Raw genomic sequence first — 15,421 nt, forward strand, 5'->3', positions numbered from 1 at the left:
CTTTCATTATCGCGAACGATTTCATAATCGCGCGATAAAATCGTCTGTGATTATGAACACGATTTTGCATAGCTTGTCAGTGAACTACGGCTCTGTGTAGTAAATGCTGCTCCATCTGAAAGCACGTGCTGGAGATTTACTACTAATCACAGAACCGGCTTTACTGACAAGATGCTCATGAGAATAGCATTCGATTAATCGTGCAGCCCTATGCTTACCTGATGCCCAATAACCAATGACGTTTGTTCTCACGTCATGCAAGCCTGTTTGAGCTTCTGTTTACCAATTTTGATGTGCGTTGGTCAATATTTATATGTGAATAAAAGCCGTAGGTAGATCTGCTCATCATTATAAAGTTATTGTCTCTCTTCAGATTCATATGGATTACTTGTACAATGTCTTTATGAACTTTTTGATGGATGAAAGGTTTGGTGGAACTGTATTTCGAAGAACACAAAAATTAATATAGGTTGAAAGACACGAGTCATGATGTGTGAGTAACGACAGAATTAAATTTTTGGGAGAACTATCCCTATAATAGACCAATAATTGGTAATTCTAAGATTTTAGAGCTGGGCAAAAAAAAAATAGATTTTTCGATTAATAGTTTTTTTAAATGATGTCGATTCGATATCGATTCTCACAAAGCCGCGAATCAATCTTTTCCGGTATTTATTTCAGCACAAATTTAAAACAAGATCTGATTAACGTGAATCTTATCATTAGTCTTCTCCTCTAGATGTCACCCTTATTTACCTTGCGCGATGTTACAACAGAAAGCCTGTCATTCATTCAGCACTTATCATGGCCATACGCGTGATTCGCAATGCTCAGGTGAAACGCTATAGTAATTCTATAAATCTGCGGAAGCATTTGATATCACGCATAAGGCGTCATGATTTCCGCAATTAATGAATGGCGTATGGTGCGGTGCACTGTTTTGTTTACTACACACATACTAAAGCGCGGATGACGCTCGTGGTGTTTTCAGCTTCTGCCGTCTCACTATATGATGATATGAACACGAATGTCATCTGCAGCTGCTCTGAGAGTCACTTCATTAGCATTTTACCGTTTCATTTGAGAAAACTACCGTCATATCACACACAGCAGCTGGAATTTCTTCACGGCAACACATCAAAATAAAAGTTTAGTTTAACGTTAAGAAACTGAAAACAGAATATATTACTATTTAGCAGTCTTAAGACACAATGCTACTACTGCTAATAAATATGAACAAATCTTTATTTTTAAAGGAATAATCACAACTGATTTCTTTTTAATTTTAACAGTAAACCTCTGTTGTGCAGCACGTCGTTTGCCAAAAAATAAAAGGGTTTAATTTTCATTTGATTAGGATCAATTAAATTAATGTTTTATGCCTTCATCTGATTACCAGAAAAAATAAGAACATTTTATAGGGCCCTATTATTGTTTAAAAAAGGACCCTATACAAAAAAAGAATAGGTTTAAAAATACAGGCATGTGGTTCTTAATTTCTTTTTATTCATTCACCATTTGTAAACTGATGTTTACTGTTCATTTTTTTGAAATATCAATAGCATTTGTATTAAAACTATATACACTGAATGTAATCAAAAAATCGAGAATCGAATCGAAAGCTTGCGAATGGAAATCGAATCGAATCGGGACATCTGAATCGATACCCAGCCTTATAAGATTTTCATCCTCATATAATGACCTTATTAATAGATAGTAAACAATTTCTTGTCTATATATTGATTACCCTGATGTCTAAATATCAGTATCAGCTATTGAAAATAATTATTTTCATCTACTAAATCTATCACTCATCCAAGGCGATTTACAAGGACAAGGGTTTGAATGTAGAAACTGTGTGTGTGTATATATATATATATATATATATACACACACACACACACACACACCACATATTCTAATCTAAAACAACATTACAATATTCACAAATCAATATAAAACAAATATCTATACATTCAGTATACATACAAGCAAACAAACAACTATCTATACATACAGTATACTGACAATATAGCAAATATTATCTTGATTGTTTATACAGTGGGTACGGAAAGTATTCAGACCCCCTTAAATTTTTCACTCTTTGTTATATTGCAGCCATTTGCTAAAATCATTTAAGTTAAATTTTTTTCCTCATTAATGTACACACAGCACCCCATATTGACAGAAAAACACAGAATTGTTGACATTTTTGCAGATTTATTAAAAAAGAAAAACTGAAATATCACATGGTCCTAAATATTCAGACCCTTTGCTCAGTATTTAGTAGAAGCACCCTTTTGATCGAATACAGCCATGAGTCTTTTTGGGAAAGAGGCAACAAGTTTTTCACACCTGGATTTGGGAATCCTCTGCCATTCCTCCTTGCAGAGCCTCTCCAGTTCTGTCAGGTTGGATGGTAAACATATAAGAGTGAAAAATGTAAGGGGGTCTGAATACTTTCGGTACCCACTGTATGGCATGAAGATACGGAAATATTAAACATTAACATCATGATTTGATTTACTATTAAACAATGTACACTGAGAAAAACGCTATACAAATTAAATTGACTTGACCTGACCATTCAATACAATTAACACTGTATCGATTAGCTATCGACTGTCATCCACTCCACCTCTCACAGAAGTTCCCCATGGTGACCGTAGCTTCGGCAAAAACTATTTGCAATTACTACAGGTGCTGTTATTACATTAAATGTATATATTTTTTGTCACTGTCAAAAAAAAAAAGTAATAGAAAAACCCGTGACAGATTCTTTCTCTGTTTGAATCAGATCCCATATTATTTATTTTTTACACTAGTAATTATAGTATTTTGGGGGAGGGGTTATAGTTACCATAGGTACATTTTAGCAAGGAATAATGCCCACTGTGGGATTGACAGCACGGTGTTTACGTCTAGCAAAGCCCTCTCTGCTCTTAAGGCTGACTGACATAGTGAGTAACTCACCCACTCTAGCTTATCCAGTGAGAACACGTTTAACATACCCGTGTGTATTCTTTAAGTATATGCAGTGGAGTAGAACATACAGAGCAGAATAAGCTCGAGTTTCCGCTCGCTGAGCATTAGCTCGCCTGCTAAACACAAACATCAACACGCGCCACTTACTGTAAAATCACCGTCCCGCGCTCCGACCATCCACTGTAGCTCTATCTCCAGAGTCTACGCGACAAAACACCTGCGTGTTTCCCCTCTCACGAACACAAAGCTCAATAAAACCGTTATAAGCGTTTGACAGATATTTCTGTGTGAAACATGGCGAGATTGATTTTTTTTTCTTTCTTCTCCGGATACCCGGAAACACTTGACTCACAGCGTGACGTTTCCTTGACTGACGGGCTCTTGCCCAATCCCGTCACAGAAGAAAGCGTGACGTGTGTGTGAGGGCGGGGTTACCGTGGGCTTCGCTTCCCTTCGTTTTCTTGCAGCACGAGTTACTAACTTGCATGGGTTGGGAGTTATATATTAGTAGAAAAATTGTAAAGCAATTAAAACGATTAATATATGCTCCTCCTTTAACATTTTCACATAATATATATATAAAAAAAAAACAATAATAATAAATAATGGTGCTGACCTGCAAAGTATATTTTCTGTATTAAAATTTGCATTGTAATATCCTATGGAAATGTAAATATATGTATAATATGTATTTCTCTGTAAACTGATGTTTATATACCCTCTTTTTTTTCCTTTTCTTTTTCCGTGTTCCTTCTTGTTGAGGCATGTGAAATGTTTTTGTTATATAGTGAGATATGGCACTGTACATGCTACTTGTTGATAATAAAGCATTATATAATATATTAGTAGAAAAATTGTAAAGCAATTAAAACGATTAATATATGCTCCTCCTTTAACATTTTCACATAATATATATATAAAAAAAAAACAATAATAATAAATAATGGTGCTGACCTGCAAAGTATATTTTCTGTATTAAAATTTGCATTGTAATATCCTATGGAAATGTAAATATATGTATAATATGTATTTCTCTGTAAACTGATGTTTATATACCCTCTTTTTTTTCCTTTTCTTTTTCCGTGTTCCTTCTTGTTGAGGCATGTGAAATGTTTTTGTTATATAGTGAGATATGGCACTGTACATGCTACTTGTTGATAATAAAGCATTATATAATATATTAGTAGAAATTATGTGTATTTTTAACCATATGAATTAGCCTTAAAACACACGCTTTTTTAAACTTGGCAACATAAAATCTTTTGAACATTTCCAGCATAATTGACCAGGAAATAATATTTTCTTAATTTTGAGTTAATTCTAGACCCCACGACTCTAGTTACTGTTTAAAGACAAGAGTTTACGTAATATAATTCGAAATGAATCAACATACACAGAGTAAATATGAAAGTGAAATTTATTCAATTACACACCCCCATACCACACGCATTCTGCACATATGTTTGATTTTGGCTTTGAAAATGGAAATAAAAAGACAAAAATACCAGAAAACTTCATAAATATTGTAACAACAACATATACAAAATATTTAATTGTCCTCAATTTAACATCACTGTTATTTTAAAATGTTCATGTGCATCTATCACAACCATTCTACCACACACAATTCTGACTAAATGCCTTAAAAACACCTTGATATGAAACTTATTATCAGATAGGGTTAAAAAAAAAAGAGAGTTTGAGTTATCGCCATTGGAAAATGCAAAAATAGTGCAAGTAATGAATGAATATGATATGAAAATGCTGGAAGTATAACAGATTGCAAGTCTCAGAGTGTCCAGAGTGATTAAACAAGCTAGGTCATTTAAGGCACTCTCAAATCACTACAAAAACCAAAGACTAAGTCATCCCAGCAAATTGTGCAAACGTCCTTTACTTGCAATAGATTCTAAAGCAAACTGAAAACTAAAACATCCTTTTCAGACTGACAGCTAAAACAGATAAATATAAAATGCTACACACAAGATACTGACTGTCTTTGTATTGCATTTCCTTTGACTTTCAGGTGTTAATTAACCCGAAATGAGCCATAAGGCTTGTCTCTGCAGTGGTTCTTTTCAGGCACCCAAAAGGCAAATAGGTTTATAAAGTGCTTCACTGTTTCACACACACATACAGTGGTGTGAAAAGGTTTTTGCCCCCTTCCTGGTTTTTAAATTTTTTGCATATTTGTCACACTTAAAAGATTCAGATCATCAAACAAATTTAAATATTACACAAAGATAATGCAAGTAAATACAAAATGCAGTTTTTAAATGATCATTTCATTTATTAAGGGAAAAAAACTGTCCAAACCTACGTGGCCCTACGTGAAAAATTAATTGCCCCTCCTGTTAAATCATGAAAGAACTGCAATTAACCACATTATTTTCGAAAGCGGAGTTAAATTTCACTAGCCACACCCAGGATTACTGCCAGACCTGTTGAATCAAGAAATCACTTAAATAGAATAGAAATAATCACTGTCTGACAAAGTGAAGCATGCTTAAAGAGCAACACATTATGCAATTAAAACAATTCTGCAAAGAAGAGTGGGCCAAAATTCCTCCACAGCAATGTGAAAGACTCATTGCCATTTATCGCAAACACTTGATTGCAGTTGTTGCTGCAGAGCGTGGCACAACCAGTTATTAGATTTAGGGGGCAATTACTTTTTCACGTAGGCCCAGGCAGGTTTGGACAGCTTTTTTCCCTTAATAAAAGAAATCATCATTTAAAAACTGCATTTTTCATTTACTTGCATTATCTTTGTGTAATATTAAAATTTGTTTGATGATCTGAATCTTTTAAGTGTGACAAATATGCAAAAATAAAAATAAAAACAGGAAGGGGGCAAAAACCTTTTCACACCACTGTATGACTAACAGTATGATAGTTCATATAATTCAAATCTCAAGTATTTTTTCCCATCTTCATATGACAACATATGAAACTGACAGTCTATATCAATAGGTCAACAAAGGTTTGCCACAATTTTGGTCAATTGCCACATTAGAGTCATACAGATGTAACACTGAATACTACACATCCACCGCCAACTGCTATTTCAACAACGGTTTGGTTGCTACAGAAGTTGAATTATTATTCATTATTTTGAATTCCCTTCAGATACAGCCGATAACTATAATTTCCTCAGAACCATGCAAAAAACATGCAGAATAAGTCCATCAAAAGCAGGATCATTCCATGTAACTTCATAAGACTAATGCTACGGGCATGTTTTGGTACGACTGAATGAAACGCATCCAAGCTGTTACTCATTCAGACTCCAACACTGGCTTTAACATTGTAGTACTAAGATTAAATTAATCTCTTATTAAGTTCCATCATGCATTGGTGTAGATTCAGAGGTCAAAGCATTTAAACAAGACATCTATTCAACCAATGATGCCATCTTGATTCTGTTTCACTCAATATTCTTTGACAGTGAACAAAATAGATGTTTAATTCATAGATGTTGCTTCTGTTTATACACATATATCAATAGAGATTTCATCTTTGTCTATTATGAAAACATCTTTTCTCACCTTTTTTCTGGCTTTGGAAGCCAAGTATCACATTTTTAATGAGCGAGTATGAGTTTTTCCTTTTACAGAATTTCAAAAGGCAACTGGGATGAAATGAGATGTAGTTGTTGTTGGTTTCATCACACACATCCTTTGGGCTGGAGGGAGGAGAGCCGCCGCTCAATACACTGTCTACCTATAGAACAGACAAACAAAACGTACATCAGAGATGAGTCATAGTGTTAAATATTATTACAAATTAAAATAACTGTTTTGTAGTTGAACATATTTTAAAATGTAATGTATTCCTGTGACAGAAAAGCTGAATTTTCAGCATCATTACTCCAGTCTTCAGAGTCACTCCTTCAGAAGCCAGTCTAATATGATTTGATGCTTAAGAAACATTTCTTATTATTATCAATGTTGAAAACAGTTGAGCTTTTTGTGGAAACCGTAATACTTTTCATATATGAAATAGAAATCTTTTTTTTCATACCAAAAATGTCTTTACTGTCACTTTTGATCAATTTAATGCATATTTGCTAAAGTTTTAATTTCTTGAAAAAAATCGTACTGACCCCAAACTTTTGAACGTGTGTCACACTCACATTTGTTGATACTGTTTAGATCTGCAGTCTCTGTAATAATTAAGGACAGGCCCTCCATCAGCAGTAAGGCCTTATGGTATCGCTCTACAGAGGTTTCTCCGTGATGAAACATCTCATCCAGTGCTGCCGTCTGTACCTGATCACATAAGAAAGGAATGCAATTCATACTCTTTATTAGTGATATGATACTGATGTGTTTCTCCTTATATTATAAGAAACATAATGCAATATGTTCATACCATCTGAATGGTGTGTGTGTAGATGAGTCTCTCAGCGGTAATGCTGTTGATGCGGTCCATCAATCTTTGTTTACTGCTGATGAAGAGCTGGAGTTTCTCAGTGAGAGAACGGCAGGAGTTCACACTCTTCTTATACAACTCGTTCAGCTTATGTACTACTGCAAGTGCAACAAACAACATAACATAGAATGAAAGTTTTAAAGGGGTCATATGATGCGATTTCAATTTTTCCTTTCTCTTTGTATCTGTAAAGTTGCAAAGACAAAAGTCTCAAATCCAAAGAGATATTCTTTATACAAGTTAAGAGACAACCACACCTACCTAAAATGGCTCGTTCTAACACGCCCCCACATATCTACTTCACGATGTGGGAAGATTTGCATAACACCGCCCAAATGTTCACGCAAAGAAAGAAGGCGTAACTTTTATTCTCACTGTAGTATTGTTGCTGCCGCCATGTCGTGAAGACGCTGTGTGTTTCGTTATGAAAGCGAAACTAATTTGTGTGGCCTTCCAAAAGAGGACACAACTAGAAATCAGTGGTTAAGTTGTATTTACAACACTGGTCCAGAACATTTCAGCTAGGGCTGCACGATAAATCGCATGCGATATTTAATGCACATCTTGTCAGAAAGCCGGTTCTGTAATCAGCGGTAAATCTCCATCACCTGCGGGCTTTCACATTGAGCAGCATTAACTACACAGAGCCGTTGTTCACTGACGAGCTGCGCAAAAATTCGCGCGAATATGAACGTGGTTTTGCGCAGCTTGCCTGTGAACAACAGCTCTGTGTAGTTAATGCTGCTCAATGTGAAAGCCCGCAGCACAGGCACTCGTCGCACACATGGCATCACAATATGGTAAGGAGCGTAACATTTCCATCACACGCTTGAGAAATTCACAACGCACTGGATAGCTGGCCAATCAGCGTACACCTCACTTTTCAGAACGATGAGCTTTGTAAAAATCGACGCGTTTCAGAAAGGCAGGGCATAGAGGAGCAACAATAATGTACAGTATGTGGAAAATAATGTGTTTTTTTAACCTTAAACTGCATAAACACATTGCATTACACCAAATACACAAAATAATGTTCTTTTTAGCAACGTCATATGACCCCTTTAATTACAGTATATGCAGTTTTTGACTGATCAAATGCAACAGTAAAGACATTTACGATGGTACAAAATATTTCTATTTTATATAAAGGCTGTTCTTTTGAACTTTCTAGTTTTCTAACTTTCTATGACTAACCTTGTTTAACAGATCCTGATGGGAAGAGTTTGCCTTCTTTGATCCCAGCCATCGCTGTGTGAAGCACAGAGGACAGCAGCTCAGCACACTTCATATAGAGGACCAGCTGCTCTGCAGAGCTACATACACATGTGCACATCACTCACAATGTACATCATTTAATATCACAGACATCACACATAAAACATGTATGCGTTTATGTGTGACTGAGTTGTATCTCACCTCCACTCATGGCTCAGCAGGCTGACCTGGTCGGCCACCACACTCTGCTCTAAGAATGAAGCATCAACTGCCATATTCCTTTCAATCCCACTGTCCTTTGTTCTAGCGATCTCTGTGATGCAGTGGGAAAAGGCTAAAATGAAGCGCAGTTGGCTCAGCAAGTCCGTATGCCCCTCCTGTGGTGAAGAAGAGCAGGACATCAAATCTTGAAATAATCGATGAAACAATCCTAATCACAGCACATCATACCAGGTGCCACAATAACAACAATTTTAAAAAAAAACAGCTCTCCAGCATACTCAGTTCTGATTGGTCATATACACTACCGTTCCAAAGTTTGAGGACAGCAAGTTTTGTTTTTTTGGGGGGAAGAAATTAATACTTTAATTCAGTAATGACCGCAAAGTCACTTTTAATGTTATAATTTATTTGAGATTTCTATTTCAAATAAATGCTGTTCTTTTGAACTTTCCATTCATCAAAGAATCCTGAAAAAATTTATCAGTTTTGACAAAATCATTAAACAGTTTTCAACATTGATAATAAAAAGAAATGTTTCTTGAGCAGCAAATCAGAATATTAGAATGATTTCTGAAGGATCATGTGACACTGAAGACTGGAGTAATGATGCTGAAAATTCAGCTGGCCATCACAGGAATAAAATACATTTTAAAATATATTAAAATAGAAAACAGTTATTCTAAACTGTAAAAAATATTTCATAATATTAATGTTTTACTGTATTTTTTAACAAATAAATGCAGTCTTGATGAGCATGAGACTCATTTCAAAAATATAACCCAAAACTTTTGAACAGTAGTGTATTTTTGGCCGATAAACTGTATAACAGACCATTGACCCCACCCATTAATTTTCTACATATTTGTGCTAGTTTAATGTCTCTCGTATCATCTTCTCACATAATACAATTATTTAATCTAAATTATACAATTAACCAATACATCATATTCATTTATTTGGTAAGCAGTCAGTCAGTCATTATCACAAAATAAACCCCTTCAGAATGACGCAAAACCATCTTGATCAACCTTTCTGGGTTTATTTTAATATGACAACTACCTGGCTGACTGTCTGAATGACTGTATCCTTCATACATAATGTATAGCCCAATTATTTTACCTCCATAAGTGTCTCCTCTGGCAGTTCAGGTGGCACAAAGGCCACACCCTCGCATAGGTTTGTTGCCATGGCATCTGTGTAACCATAGCGCAGACTGTCAGGCGAGCTGTAAGCCTCGTGCACATGACCGTAGGTCCAGCCAGGGCTTGTTGGGCTGAGAGTGCCCACTTCAACAGCAAATGAAGTGAATTGAAAATGCATTGTGAGTCTAACAGATACTGTAACATGCAAACACAATACTTGTGTTTCAGTCTCATTAAGTAAAATAATGGAAGGGTCACCTGAGAAGCGTCTAGGTCGAGTGGCATGAGGAGGTGTGTGTCCATATTCAGGAGAGCCCAGAATGAACACAACTCCAGCAGGACTGCCTGAGCCCTGCTCTGTGCCATCACTGCCTCCAGGGGGTGCTAGAGAGATTAGGACAAAATTACATTTTTAACAGCAGATACACTGAGAACAGTGCCTGATGGCATTTAAAAAAAAACATTATCTATGACTAACTGCAGACATAAAGAAAATATATCAGTGATTTTCCACAACATTTCAATAATCATTCTAGTCATTTGCGATTACTGGAAAGAAAAGAAAAGATGATTTGCTTTCTTTAAGCTGTGAAGCTGTGAATTTCCTTTTGTATCCCGAGCATCAATGAATAGATTTGAACAATAATAGTTCCCTGTGGGAACCCTGGGAAAAGCTCAGTGATAGGGCTGCATGATTTGAAAAAAAATTAAAATGTAATTGCAATTTTGTTGTATAAAAATTGTGATAAACGTTAAACCATCAAGGTTTCATTTCGGTGGAAAACAGCAATGGCTAACATCACTGTTAGCGTTGAGCTCACACCTGTTGTGTCCATGGGTTTCTCTGAATTTAAGCTCTCACAGCTGCCCCTGTCAAACTGATGTCCAAACACAGCCTTCAGCAGCTTATCTGAGAGACGGCCGGTACTTAATGACCTACAACACAAATGACCCATAAACACAGCTCTAGGGAACAAACTCATCTAACAGCAATCATATCACAGCAGTGACTCCAGTGCTGATTATAAAATATAAATAAATAAAATCATTATTACTGTGTCACAACTCCCAAGCTTTCTTCACCCTGAACTAAAGCCAAGTTGACTAATACCTTTTGACTGTGTCCCTTCTTTCCGCTGGCCTGAGAAGTGGCACACGGGGCCCTGTAGCCGGGTACAGTGCCAGATCTTTTAGGTCAGACATGGTTTTGTTTCGGGTGATCAGGCCTCTCTGAACCAGCACTGTACTTGGAGTCTGACCGGAGATGGGCCGTCGATACAGATCCCAATGAAATGAAGAGCAGTCACATATATAGCAAGTTTGTTTCCAATAAAAGTGTAATTCTGACAAAATGCAAATTACACTCATGTTCAGATATTTTTGTAATGTTTTGAAAGAAGTTTCTAATGCTCACTAAGGCTGCAAAAATACAATAAAAAAAAGTAATATTGTAAAATATTACAATTCAAAATAACTGTTCTATTTTAGTTTCAAATGTAATTTATTCCTGTGATGGCAAAGCTGAGTTTTCAGCAGTCATTACTCCAGTCTGCAGTGTCACATGGTCTTTCAGAAATCATTCTAATTTGTGGAGTTGGTTCTCAAGATATATATTCTTTATTATTATCAATGTTGAAAACAGTTGTGCTGCTTAATATTTTTGTGGAAGCCGTAATACATTTTTTTCAGGATCTTTTGATGAATAGAAGGTTCACAAAGAATAAAATTTTTTTGTAACATTATAACAATTGGTCTCTTTTGATCAATTTAATGCACCCTCACTGAATAAAATATTAATTTGCTAATTAAAATATTACTTTTTCAGATGAATGCATTTTAAATGACGTAATCATCTATTATACATAGCTCTGTGCTAAATCTAATGACTTCCTCTTCACTATGGTAGTGGAGCTGTTCTTTTATGTTTATGTATGTTATGTAATGTTATGTAACGGTTACTCACTCTGTGCACGACGGATTCTGGATTGTGTCGATGACCCCTGAGTCTGTGGGTTTGGTTTTTGTCCATGGCTGTGATATCAGTGAAGAGAGGAGAGACCTGACCAGGCTGTTTACACACATCTGAGAGACAAAGAGAAACAGTTGGAAAGTTGGAACAAGAAGTCTTAAAAATGTAATCGATATGCAGTGAAACAGGGTATTTTACCTGCAGCATGCAACCCTGTCCTACTGCCAACAGGTTCAGGCTGATTGGGTGTTTCAGGAACATTTCCCACTGAAAAAGGTATAAACAACACGTCAGCACTCTCTACATGATCTACAAAAACACACAGCCTCCTATATATATATATTTTTTTTTTTTTGAATTAGCTTGAATATTTTGAATTGTTATGTGATATGTGTTCTATATAGCTTTAATTATTTTATTTAGTTAAAAATGTTAACACATTTTTAATAAAATTGTTTATTTTACAATTTTAGCAGTGTGTAGTTTTCAGTTAGCTTTTTCGTTTTAGTTAGCTCTCAAAGCAACATTTCTAATTTTGATCAAAGTTTTTCATTTAATATTTGTATTGTATTTCAGATTCATTTCGATTATCGAAAATAATTTTTAATAGCAGTGTAGTTAACAAAAACAAAAATGATTTCCATGACCTTTCCTGATGTTTGTAATTAATGTGTTAAGGTTTTTCAAAAAATATATTTTGATTCAGATGGATTTGCAAAAGATTTCTGTTATTTCCAGCTTCCTACTAAAACTACAGTTAGAGTCTCTTCCTCTATAAGTGAAGTATGCATATCAAAGCACAGCTCTGCAGTGAGCTGGTTTCTTTACCCTGTGGGGATGGTAGATACCCGGTTCTCCCACATGTTGGCACGTGTTGTACAGGTGCTGCTGTTCTGAAATTAGAGAAACAGATCTCATGTGTTGATGCATAAGGGAATCACAAGCACATTTATGTCTCTAATTCATGTCAAAGAGAGTGAAAAATAAATCAACCCAACCTGTCAGACACTTGTAGGTTCTGCTCCATCCTCTGGTAGTTGAGTTTTTGCGTCGGCACTGGAACAGGCACAGACTGAGCGTAACTACTGACACATGACTCCAGAGGCCTAGAGAGAGCGCGAGAGAGAGAGAAAAAGAGCGAGCGAGCGAGAGAGAGAGAGAGAGAGAGAGAGAGAGAGAGAGAGAGGGGTGAATGATTGACATGTCATGTGCACAAACATACATTTGTTCCCTGGTGATCTGTGAATTACTTTCATCTCTAGAATTCACGCTTTCTCCAGTCACGTTAACTCAGATAGCTGTCTCTCACTTTACACTTGCAAACAAAGCCTTTTGTTTAATACGAGCTGCCTTCAGAGAGAGAGAGAGAGAGAGAGAGAGAGAGAAAGAGAGAGAGAGTGTGTGTGTGTGTGTTTTTACAGTATTAAATGCTAATCTCCATACTAAAACACACACAGTACCTGGAAGGGCTTGGAGAGGCTCTGACAGATGGGGAGGATGATGGTGTCCGACCCACACCTGGCACTGAGCTTCTAGAAATAGTACACATACATGTACACAGTTATGCTTAAACCATCCAGCTGTTTAATATACACTACTGTTTAAAAGTTTGGGTTCGTAAGATTTCTTAATGTTTCTGAAAGAAGTCTCTGATGCTCACTTTGCCCTCACAGGAGTAAATTAAGTAATTTTTCATTCAGTTTTAATTTGAGCAATTTTAGTACTTCAATTTCAACTTAAACTAAACTTAATTTTATTTAATTTAGTTTTTTATTTCAGATTCAATTAAATTATCTAACTTTTTTTAATTTAATAGCAATTTTAGTTAATAGTAACACTGATTTTCATGATCTTTCCAGCTATTTGTAATTAATGTGATAAGAGTTTGTCAAAATTATCTTGATTCGTATAGATTTGCAAGAGTTGTTCAGACTTGTTTAAAAACACAGGAGTAAATTACATTTTAATATATATATAAATATATATATATATATTAAAATAGAAAACTTTTTTTTAAGTGGCAATATTATTTCACAATATTACTGTTTTACTGTATTTTTGATCAAATAAATGCAGCCTTGATGATCATAAGAGACTTAAAAAAAATCTTACTGACCTCAAACTTTTGCAAACGTGCATGTTAACTAGTCTATTAACTAGACTGGTTAAAACATTGCTAGAATGTATTTGAAAACTTGTTGTGGAAAGGAAAGCAATTTTTGCTATCATGACCGGTCTTCCCTCTTTCTTTGCACAAATGTGTCAACGCATGAACAGCCCTCTTCACAGGACCATAAAAATGGTCAGTAGGTCAAAAGGTCAACTGACACCCTTGGAATGAATATTCACGTGACATGCTGGCAAGCATGCAAACCTTTATATTAAGTGCAGAAACAAAATGCTTCTGCGCATGTGTGCTGTATAAATGTGCAGGCTACAGTTGAGGAGTGTGTCACATGTAACTATATACGCGATGTGTGTGGGCTGTGTCACTTTAACACTTATAGTATGGGGAAAATGTAAACCCACTTACCCGCTGCGCATCAGACACTCCTGCCCTCCTGCACTCACTAGTTCACCTACAAGAGTTATCAGATTGAGATTTTGTATTTGTGCAAATAAAGTGGTTTTGTTGTCTGTTAAATAATACAAAGTAGGTCAATGAGTGTAAGGGCTCATCTTACTGGTGAACTGAGCTGGCACCATTATGAAGTCATCAGACTCTGAGGAAGATGAGTCTTTGAGCAGGGAACCTGGAGATGGTGTGGGGTTCGTTTGAGGGAGGGGCCTTGGAGCTTCAGTTTCAGACTGTCAAGAAAAAACGTCATATATACATTACTGTTCAAAAGCATTCTTTGATGAACAGAAAGTTCAAAAACAGCACTTATTTGAAACAGAAATCTTCTGTAACACTAGAAATATCTTTAGTGTCACTTCTGATCAACTGAATGCATCCTTCCTGAATAAAAGTATGAATTTCTTTAAAGTGGTCATATGATGCGATTTCAAGTTTTACTTTCTCTTTGGAGTGTTACAAGCTGTTGGTGCATAAAGAAGATCTGTAAAGTTGCAAAGACTAAAGTCTCAAATACAAAGAGATATTCTTTATAAAAGTTAAGAGTCAGCCACGCCTACCTAAAACGGCTATGTGGGAAGATTTGCATAACACCGCCCAAATGTTCATGCAAAGAAAGAAGGCGTAACTTTTATTCTCGCTGTAGTATTGTTGTTGCCGCCGCCGCCGCCATGTCGTGAAGGTGCTGTGTGATTCGTTGTGAAAGCGAAACTACTTTGTTTGGTCTTCAAAAAGAGGACGATATCTGCTTCGTCATGCCTGGAGCTGATCCATGCTGATTGCTGAGGAAATACAACAACTTTGCGCTGTGGCTCGCCAGATCGGCTTTCACTGTGGACGAAGAGGAGGCCAGCCCGGGGTCGTCACATGTGGTTGCCG

At 36.1% G+C, this 15,421-nt stretch overlaps 2 protein-coding genes across 2 annotated transcripts in view; both read right to left on the minus strand.

The window, feature by feature from the left end:
- Positions 1–3,452, minus strand: part of LOC107566015 (E1A-binding protein p400-like) — a 51,919-nt gene extending 48,467 nt beyond the window's left edge. Inside the window, exon 1 of the mRNA XM_016251368.1 lies at positions 3,133–3,452. The gene's annotated coding sequence lies outside the window, so the exon portion shown is untranslated. The remainder of the gene's footprint in view (positions 1–3,132) is intronic.
- Positions 3,453–5,802: 2,350 nt separating this feature from the next.
- The window catches only part of LOC107566016 (serine/threonine-protein kinase ULK1-like), a 20,655-nt gene continuing 11,036 nt past the window's right edge, over positions 5,803–15,421 (minus strand). Inside the window, exons 10-25 of the mRNA XM_016251369.1 lie at positions 14,652–14,775; positions 14,501–14,546; positions 13,428–13,499; positions 12,966–13,073; positions 12,796–12,860; positions 12,166–12,234; positions 11,962–12,080; positions 11,110–11,252; positions 10,822–10,934; positions 10,257–10,382; positions 9,976–10,142; positions 8,836–9,011; positions 8,614–8,732; positions 7,360–7,517; positions 7,121–7,256; positions 5,803–6,708 (exon numbers count right to left, since the gene is read on the minus strand). Coding sequence (XP_016106855.1) covers positions 6,653–6,708; positions 7,121–7,256; positions 7,360–7,517; positions 8,614–8,732; positions 8,836–9,011; positions 9,976–10,142; positions 10,257–10,382; positions 10,822–10,934; positions 11,110–11,252; positions 11,962–12,080; positions 12,166–12,234; positions 12,796–12,860; positions 12,966–13,073; positions 13,428–13,499; positions 14,501–14,546; positions 14,652–14,775 — 1,797 coding nt within the window. The 3' untranslated portion in view covers positions 5,803–6,652. The remainder of the gene's footprint in view (positions 6,709–7,120; positions 7,257–7,359; positions 7,518–8,613; positions 8,733–8,835; positions 9,012–9,975; positions 10,143–10,256; positions 10,383–10,821; positions 10,935–11,109; positions 11,253–11,961; positions 12,081–12,165; positions 12,235–12,795; positions 12,861–12,965; positions 13,074–13,427; positions 13,500–14,500; positions 14,547–14,651; positions 14,776–15,421) is intronic.

This window comes from Sinocyclocheilus grahami, unplaced genomic scaffold (assembly GCF_001515645.1).
Source record: "Sinocyclocheilus grahami isolate Dianchi unplaced genomic scaffold, SAMN03320097.WGS_v1.1 scaffold1041.1, whole genome shotgun sequence".
Classification (NCBI taxonomy): Eukaryota; Metazoa; Chordata; class Actinopteri; order Cypriniformes; family Cyprinidae; genus Sinocyclocheilus; species Sinocyclocheilus grahami.